The 9,300-nt window shown below is 47.6% G+C and overlaps 1 protein-coding gene and 1 long non-coding RNA gene across 7 annotated transcripts; one reads left to right on the top strand and one right to left on the bottom strand.

Moving 5' to 3' along the window:
- Positions 1-40: 40 nt before the first annotated feature.
- Positions 41-4,272, top strand: LOC128748987 (uncharacterized). Its single transcript, XR_008412860.1, has 4 exons — positions 41-186; positions 1,842-1,959; positions 2,029-2,174; positions 4,187-4,272. It is a non-coding gene; the product is annotated as an uncharacterized LOC128748987 (long non-coding RNA).
- On the bottom strand, positions 1,153-9,290 carry LOC128748984 (LIM domain kinase 1-like). Of its 6 annotated transcripts, none has more exons than XM_053848141.1 (15): positions 9,075-9,290; positions 7,290-7,428; positions 5,829-5,938; positions 5,604-5,765; positions 5,438-5,543; positions 4,595-4,842; positions 4,332-4,521; positions 4,174-4,260; positions 3,092-3,223; positions 2,971-3,030; positions 2,840-2,905; positions 2,577-2,763; positions 2,223-2,278; positions 2,002-2,159; positions 1,153-1,943 (listed from the first exon to the last, which is right to left on the bottom strand). In XM_053848141.1, exons 1-15 carry the CDS (start codon positions 9,116-9,118, stop codon positions 1,556-1,558), a joined length of 2,133 nt encoding a protein of 710 aa, XP_053704116.1. In that variant the 5' UTR covers positions 9,119-9,290; the 3' UTR covers positions 1,153-1,555. The 6 variants fall into 6 exon arrangements, with proteins under 6 accessions (XP_053704116.1, XP_053704115.1, XP_053704114.1 ...); XM_053848140.1 differs by having other exon boundaries at positions 5,604-5,777; XM_053848139.1 differs by lacking the exon at positions 9,075-9,290 and having other exon boundaries at positions 5,604-5,759; positions 7,290-8,601.
- Between the last annotated feature and the right edge of the window lie 10 nt (positions 9,291-9,300).

The raw sequence follows: 9,300 nt of genomic DNA on the forward strand, positions 1-9,300 counted from the left end.
ACTCAAACGCTTGTGTGTAGAGACTCACAGATTATAATCCATGTCACTGCTTTGTTCTAGAGTGAGTGAAGATGGAGTGAGAGACGATTGAGAAGATGCTGGGGAAGATAGAGCTGAGCCAGAAGGTGAAGCTGTGGCAGATCCACCTCACCTGTGGTCACGAGCTGCTGCTGTGCCTGATCTCAGGTACAAGACTTGTTTACTCCTCTAGCTGTCTGGACTTGATGGGGTGAGGTGGATCAACACCCTCCTGGTGAGGCAGAGACCCGGGACGCACCCCAGGCACACTGGAGGATTAAGTCCCTCAGTTATCCTTGTTATAAAGAGACCTGGAGGAGCGAACTCCAGTTTAAACCCAAAATAAACCAGGGATGCTCTGATCGATCGCCACCGATTGTGTTCAGCTGATCTCAGTGTGATCTGTGAATGCCGATCACTGCCTGTCACTGCCGATCACAACACCTGATCAGGTGTGACAGCTGCGTTCTGATGAAGCCCTGCTGGTCGTGATGCATCCGCTCCTCCCTCCTGGGCTGCTCACACAATGACCAGCCAGTCAAGTTAGCATCCTGCAGCACATGCAGGGGACAATGCTGCGCAGGGAAGCGCCTTCAAATGAAACACACCATTTAAAGCTCCAGCACTTGACTGAGCACGGAGAGTTTTCTGGGCTCATGAAAGTGAGAGCGCTGGTTCCTCAGCAGCTGTGAGCGCAGCTGACGCTGAGCAACACCCGCCGCTCCGAGCGTGAGATTCGGAATGATGAGAAATAATCATTCATTTCACCGAACTGGATGAGGAGCCTTTCTCAGGTGTCCAGATCGGTCACCGTTTTGGAGCCAGGTGCAGCGTTTGTCAGCCACCTGAGTCTGAAACTGTTGAAAACGTCCGGAGTGGAAACTTTCCTCAATGCAGTGCTGAGTCCCGCTACAGTCTGTCAATATTTCACGGACACAACACAGTCTCTAGAGACTCACCTGCCACATCTCACATCAAATGACATGTTTTTCAGTTGAGTCCTTTTGACAGAATAGTTGCTGCATTCTGTAAGTTTTTTCCTATTTTTTGCCTTCTTGAAGAGGGATATAAAATGTGTCTGAATTCAAATGATTTAATGGTTCATGTTTTCACATCATGGACACAGAAGGTCTCATCATTTTGATTACAAATTCATCAATCCATGTGATCGATATCAGTGATCAGCAGCAAAAATCCTGATCGGAGCATCCCTACAAATTACTTTCAAATAAAGTTTTATTTTCACCAGTGGTCGGACCAAAAGCCCACAAGAGCTGGGTCAAACAATAAAGTGCCATTTTCACAGTTTCTGGAAGTTGATACCAAAGTTTTGGATTAAATTGATCTTCCTGCTGCTCCAGTCAAACATTAGTGTGGTTTCAGGAGGATTCTCACAAACAAGGAGGAATTTGATCCTGACCTTCCTATTCCACTTTTATTTTCCAAATTAAACTTTTCATCTGGAGCTTGTTGAAATGTAGCATGATGCAAGGGCACAGAAGTTTGTGAACATGCGACTCAACCATGTTTTGTCGAATCACAAAAAAGAAGTGTCTTCTTCAGATCTGTTCCACAACACCCTGCACATTCTTCTGGGCTCGTTGGAACCGTTGAGATGTTTGCGGGGACCACAGGTTTCTTTGCTGGAGAGGCTGAAGGTCTCCTGCCTCCGCTGGTTTGCTTCAGGAGCACAGTTTTGTGAGTTGTTTTCTCTGTGTGTGAGGGCATCAGACGCTCCCTGATCTGAGGAGGACGGAGAGTCATGGTGTTCATGTTGCAGCCCCTGGCTGCTTGCTTGTTCATGACAGCTGTGGTTCCCCCAGAACGTTGTGCAGACGTGGTCCAGCTCGGAGAGCAGCGGCAGGCCGATGTCCAGGTGCATCAGTGTGTTGTCCAGCCACTCCTGCAGCTTTGTGAAGGCAGGGCTGAGAAGAGTCGAAGGTTAGCGTTCAGCAGTCACAACCTGTCTGTGGTCTTCTCTACCGTTTCTCAGCGTCCATGTCACAACAGAAAGCAGCCAGCGGCAGGAAGGCCCGCGGGCACTGGGCGGGCACGTACTGCTGACGGAAGCCAGCCACGTTCAGACCAAAGTCATTGGTCCGAGGAAGGAAGTCTGGGTCGGCGCTCACTCTGCCGATGATCTGGACAGAAGCAGAGTGAGTTCCAGGCGTCAACGCTGGTGTTCACCCTCACCCTGTCGTTACCTCACACATCATGATCCCAAAGGAGAAAATGTCGACTCGTTCGTCGTAGGTTTTGCCTGTAGGTGAAAAAGGGTCATTACAGAGCTGACTCATGTGACATACAGTGTCTGTTGTTACTGTACCAGAGACCTGAAACATTGAGTTTCTCATCTCTACACTTAGTTCACTCTTCAATTGAAACATCAACAAATCATGATGTTGGAGACAAACTCCACTCCTGAGTTCCATCATCAAACAGTGTCAAGAGAGACTGTAGTGTCCAACACATGGAGGAGAATGAACATGGATTTATCCTGAGAATTATCGTTAGCATTGATCCTGCTAGCGTTTTTTGTCCGTCTCGTCCATCCCTACCGTGGATCATCTCGGGAGCCATCCAGTATGGGTTGCCCACCACGGTGTAGCGCTTCCTGCGGTCCTGCTTTCGCAGCTCTGCCAGCGCCCCCTTCGCTGGTCGCTCCAAGGATGACGTCTTGTTGTGACTTGGCTCCTCCCTCACCAAGCGAGCGAGCCCGAAATCTGCCACCACGACAGACTGGTTCTAGCAAGATGGAGAAAGCCACACTAACGTTCATTACTCCCAAGTGTCGAGTGGAACGTTGGACCTAGTTGCTCACCTTCTTCACCAGGCAGTTGTAAGAGTTCAGGTCTCGGTGGATGACGTTCATGGAGTGCAGATAGGCCTGAGGAGACGGATAGTAAGTCTCAGATTCAGTCCGGAACTGAGCGAGCGAGCTTAGACTCCCACCATCCCGGCCGCGATGTCTTTGGCGTAGCTCACTCTGACGCTCCAGGAGAAGCCCTCGTCCTACAGCAAAACAGTCGGATGACGTTTTCATGTCTGAGCTCAGATGAATGACGCTTGTTACCATTTTGTTGATCGTGTCTTTGAGAGTTCCTCCTTCGATGTATTCCGAGACAAAGTGTATGTGCCTGTCTTGATAAAAGAGCCCGATGAACCTCAAGACGTTCGGATGGTCCAAGCCACGCATCACTTTCACCTGTGCACATCAAGCGTGGCGGTCACTTTAAAGTTTGTAGCCACAGGTCTGTGCTGGATGAAGGAGCTGCTGCCAACAGTTGATGCTCAGCTCAGGGGGGGGGGTGATGAAAGAAAGGGTCAGCATGGGACATATTCAGGAGATGAGAGTCACAGCTGCGACCAGTCAAACTCACATATGTCAGGGTCAAAAACAGCATTTAACCACAAGTTTAGACGCATAATCACAAGGACAGAGCTCCTACTGTTTTTTCTAGGGGTGGGATTCGATTAAAAACATATTCTAATTATTTAGAGAATTGGTGATTAATTAATCTCAACTAATCCCATTTTAATGGTATCAGAATATTTGCCACAAGAAGTACATTTTTCAATGTGAATGAATGTGGTCTATGACTGAATCCAATGGTGGAGCCACACAGACAGTTAAAGAACAAAATATTGTTCATTGTGCATCAGTTTGACAACAGCACAATAAACCTCCATGGTGGCTCTATTCAAGTCTTTATATCACCTGAGTTCAACTAGAGCTCTTTTCATGTCTTGGAAATATTTGTATAAGAATTTGAATTTTATAAGAATTTCAAGTCCATCCAGAGTGGTGGAAACCCTGGACATTGTGTAGTGAAAAACCTCCCTGAACCAAAGCAAACAGAAGCTTTAGTTTGCTTTGGTTCAGGGAGGATTCCTCCATGTTTGTTGTTGTTGTTCTCATCCGAGCTGCCACGTGTCTGCTGCATCAGTGGGATCAGTGGAGCAGGAACTCCTGCACTGACAAAGGGTCCCTGTTGTCTGGAGAGCAAACAGTTTAATTTAATTTAATTTAATTTAATTTAATTTAATTTAATTCATCATAATTAACTGGTTGAAGTCCCACCACTAGTTTTTTCTGGTGCTGTGAGTGGTTTTATTGTGAATTGCACGTGAACTAAAGATTGTTCTGCGTCTCACCTCTTTCATGAAGGTCTTCTGCGTCTCTTCGTCAAATGCAATCAGCTCCTTCATCACCATCACCTCTCCCGTCTCCTTGTGGGTCACCTTCACCAGGTAAATGTTCAGCTTTGTTATCGTCGCCCGCACAACACGAACATGAGGGCCAGCAGCGGTACCTTCACTGCCTGTCCGAAGGAGCCTCTTCCCAGCACCTCACCGTGGATGAGGTCCGACGGTCGAAAGATGCGATGAGTCCGGTCGCCGGTATCCACACGCAGAGACTCCGAGCGAACCATTTCCCGTTTGTGGGATGGGAGCGAGAGCGCTCCAGCAGACCGGGGACACTTGTCAATGCTGGAGCTGCGGCTGGTGGAGGGGAACAAACTCAGCGAGGAAGATGAGGATGACGATGAGGGAGTCGTTCATTAGTCAGCGTTACATGATGTGTCGCGATCGCGTCCCCGTGGCTCCATGTTGCTGACAAGAGGGAAGTCTGGTTGCCTGGTCCACGTCCTCCCCAGAGTGGGGTTCCTCCTCCAGGCTCGGGAGTTTGGGCGTGGCGGCGACTCTCTTGCTCACGCTGTCGTCCTGGGCGTCTTTATAGGGCGGAGGCTTCTTGGTGGACTCTGGGTTACGTTCAATCATCAGCGTCAGAGTTTTTCTCACGTCCTGGATCAGACAGTTTATCTAGAGACGGAACGTAACAACGGGATTGATTCACCACGTGAGCTCTTCAGTGTTGTGTTCAGTGTTGCCAACAGTTACGACTACTGATTACTCCCTCAAAAAGTAACTTAGTTACTTTACTGATTACTTGAATTTAAAAGTAGCTAAGTTAGATTACATGGTATTTGTCAAGTTACATTTGGCAGCCGACTACAGCTCTCTTTTTTTACGTCAATTTTGAGGTTGGACTTAACTATCAAGAGGATTAAAAAAACTGGCACATAGTTTTGAGTCCACACTGTTGACATACATATTTGCGAGGCCTCTTTATCTCACTCTCTTTAACTGGTGATTTCTGCGCGTCGGTGGACTCTGCAGGGTTAATACCGTCATCTATAGCAGACTCTCTCCTCACGGCTCTGTTATTTACTGCAGTGTTGCCGGCAGCTTGACACGTGAGCTGCCCGCGTGTTGAAAACGTGGCTGGCGTGTCATGTCCAAAGACGCAGTTGTAGAAAGCAAATGGTAATATTTTGCGTCCCGACAATGACAACAATAGTTATTTAGTAATGCGTTACTCTTGCGTTACTGGCATCACTGGTTGTGTCCTGCTGACCTGCTCCGGGGACATGTTGCGTACAGGGCTTCCGTTGACCTCCAGGATGTGGTCCCCAGTGTGGATAGAGGATCGCAGGTCTGAGCCCAGGACATCTGGGTCTAACCTAGAACAGACGAGAGACCATGAGACTTGGGAGTGAAAGAACGGAGTTGTGCTTGCTCACTCTGTGACGGTGATGAGAGGCCCGCTGTCCGTGCTGACCTCCGTGCTCACGGTGAGGCCTCGTCCACCGCTTGATCTTGGAGGAAGAGAGACTAGCGCCACCATGTGGGGGGTGTTGCTCAACTGAGACGCAGCTACCGCAGCTGGACTGAAGCAGCTGCCGCTGCCAGACAAACTGCAGTCAGGTGAAGCTTGTTATGGTTTTCACGTCGCTGTGGCGCCTCACCAGAACAGCTGGGAGCGTTCCACCAGCATGTAGGTGTCACCAACTCCGATGAACATGTGACACCTCTGACAGGTGAAACACTCGGGGTGGTACTTCTGCTCTCCTGCCACCTGTGTGAGCAAAGTCTGGTGTGAATTGTGGAATCACGGACCGCAGTCTGGTCACGTCCCGGCTCACGCGGTGAAAGTCTTTCTGACAAAGCCTTTAGGTGCGACACTAACGAAGGATTTCCTCATGAAGGTTTCACACTGGGAGGAAACCAAGAGGCAGGAAGTCTTTGAAAGTCGGAAAGCTCTTTGGCTTTGGCGCTAACACAGTTGAACACAACAGTCAGAGGCCAGAGTGCTGGGTTGCATGTTTGTGGTTTCTTTATCAGAGCATATGGTGAAAGGAGAGAATATGTGTTTTACTGATGATCATCAGTGTAAATGCAGAGCTGTTCCTGAACCCAGTCAGGAGTTTGTCATTTGTTCCCCCCCAAAATCACTGCCTTTATCTGGATAGTTGCTTGGTGCAACTGCTTATCAGGTGGTGTCTTTTAAGGAAACAGACCTGACGCACTCGAGCAGTTCCTCCACATGGACTGTTCCTCATCCAGTAGACCACGAGACTCTCTAGTCGACGCACGGCTGCTGACCACAGCTGTAGATGGATCCTCTAGCACAGTGATTCTTAACCATAGAGGGCCACTAAAGTTTTTTGTCACACTTGGACATATGGTGGCAGTGAGTCATGGAATTGACTTGACGGCTGCAAGTCTGTGATAGTTACCAACTAGGGAGAAGTTCTTGAAAAGAAAAATTGATAAAGAAAGTGATGATGCCCCCAATGGTAAACACTGTTCATGAAATCAGTTTTTAAACTCCATTAGAAAATTTGATGGTGACACTTTCATTTACACTTGACTTATATCTTCTTTAGTTTATATTTTGAATGTGTACAGTATATATCTTATTCTTCATTATTATTCATGACATTTAGACATTCTTTTACTGTATTTATTTTACTGTATGTACAGTTTTTCCAGTTTTCTCAACAGTTTGGATCAACTATATATTTTTTCTTTATTTCTTTAGTAAATTTCATGAACATGACTTGCACCTGTTTCTGCTGCTGGTTGGACTTTTTGATGACATATAAATATCTTTGCGATGATCACATAGTTTCATGCCATTTAACAGGGTTTTGGTTTGTTCATGTGTAAGTGGATTAAATGTGGTTATTGAACAGTTCTATTCTGAGTCCATTTCCTCTGGAAAAAGTGGGCCCCGACATCAGAAAGGTTAAGAACCCACCTGCCACCTTCAGGATTAGTCATGACAATGGGAGGAGACCACATGGCTGCCCACTTAGTGTTGCGCACCACTGAAGTTCTCACTTTTACTCAGAACCCTTAGACTGTACACGCTAGTGCAACACAGGTCTCTCATCATCACGAGCTTGCAGATTGTGTGACATCACCATTATGAGTCCAGTTGTGATGGCCTCTCTGCAGCTGTGACACGGCTCCCCGTAACGACTCCAGTAGTGCTTCTTACAGAAAAGCTGCTCTTCTCTCTCGTAGTACCAGTTGGACAGGATGCAGCCGCAGACGGTGCACCTAAACGTGGGGAGGAAGCGGGGAGGAGATGTGATGAAACAATGGGAGGAGGTTAGTGAGGAAGAGTCGCCCAGCTCTCTGTTGAAGGAAGTTCCTGACACGATCCACCTCTCACATCCTGATCTTCCACGCTGGGGAAACGTGCAGTTTTGAACGTCTTCTCTAGAAACCTCAGTAAAGCTCCGGTGGAAGCAGAATGATCCCATCATCAGTGAAAACAGCTGGCCTGATCCCTCCAGCTGCAGTGGGAGGTCACTTCCTGGACACCACAGCTCTGTACTTCCTCTCTCCACCTCGGCTATCACACTAGAAGCTTGCTTTGACGCAGAGACAAGCGGATTACAGATCTCCCGGTCTTCATGATACTTCCTCCCTGTGACTGCTTCTTGACTGATCCGCCCGTCCACTCCTCTTAACTGTGTCTGACCTCTGAGGAACGAGTTCATGCCACACCTTCTGAGTCTCTGCTGTGGTGGTTTCACTGGATTTCACTTCAACTGCTTTGTCTCAGGTTTCAAAAACTTCAACTGTTGCAGTGCGTTATGGGAGTGGGGCAGTGTCCATCACTAATGAATGCTGGGAGTCACAGGCCTTCTGGTGGCATCCCACCACTAACCCTGCCCTACAACACACACCTGCCAGGCCAGTTGCCCGGACTGTACTGAGTGGCAACAATGGCCTCCTCTGGTCAGAGCTTGGTGCTATTCCTACCGCCCTGTGCTTCCTCTGCTTGAATCTCTTTTCTAGCCGCGTTCATCCGTTCACAGGTGGCGGGTGTAGAAAATAGAACTCCAGTTGTTTTGCTTTGATGATAGTGGAAGTCAAGCACGAAGAATGTGTGATGTATTTTCCTGTTGGACTTCCTCATCTCTGCTTCTCAGTAAACCAGCCTTGACCGTCGCGCCCTCACTGATCAAGATTGTACTGTGGCTTCGAGAAATGAGCTGGTGAACTGGCGTGATATCTAAAACCGATAAAAATGATGTTGGACGCCTCATGCGCTGGAATAATGCTGGCTTCTTCTGTCGATATCTTTCCAAAAAACCAAGCACTTTTTTTGGTCCACTTTGACGTAAAACCTGAGCAGTTTGGGAACTAGGATTCTGCCTCAAATTTACAGCCAAATATATGGTGTTTGTAAGATTCAGTAACACTTAAGATTAGAAAACATAAGTTTAGTTATCAGCATCTTGTTCAGCCAGGCTATATTTTTCTCGTGAGTGGTCACCAAAAGCTCTTCCAGTATTGAACCATTTCAATGACTTGTTTCTGTTCCCCAGTATGAAGTGTGACAGGATCCCATCTGTGAATGGGATATTTCAACTTCACACATGATTTTATTTACAAATTTCACGTCGTACTGTAGCCATTATCATAAAAGTTTCAACACAAAAGTTTCTACCTAACTTTCCCTCATCATTTGATCAATTTCTATGTACGGGCACCAGACATAATAGTCAGCTATTAAACCTGAGGTGCGTAAATATTGAGCCTAAATTCCAGCTGGAGCGACCCTGACTCAGTGAAAATGATTCAGAGAAGTCAAACTACAACATTTAACTCCTCTCTCTGCGGAGTTTGTTTTGAGGAAGTAGCGTGATCTGATCTCCATCTTCCGTCGTGCGATCGGTACGAACAGCTCTTACCTTCCTTTCATCCCTCGTCGAAACCGCTGATCCCTTCTGGACATTCTGCCTGCCCCCTCTGAGGTCCTCAAAATGTTGAAGACTGTTCCTGCATGTGTTCACGAGCAGTGTGCGGTCGCCTGCGCTCACTCTCTCTTCTCTTTCACTTCCTGTTGAGTTCAGTTCCCTGTCTGCTGAGCAGCAGTGTGAGAACAGCTCCAACCCATTGACACCAGCGGGACCGTTC

Source organism: Synchiropus splendidus, chromosome 17 (assembly GCF_027744825.2).
Source record: "Synchiropus splendidus isolate RoL2022-P1 chromosome 17, RoL_Sspl_1.0, whole genome shotgun sequence".
Taxonomy (NCBI): domain Eukaryota; kingdom Metazoa; phylum Chordata; class Actinopteri; order Syngnathiformes; family Callionymidae; genus Synchiropus; species Synchiropus splendidus.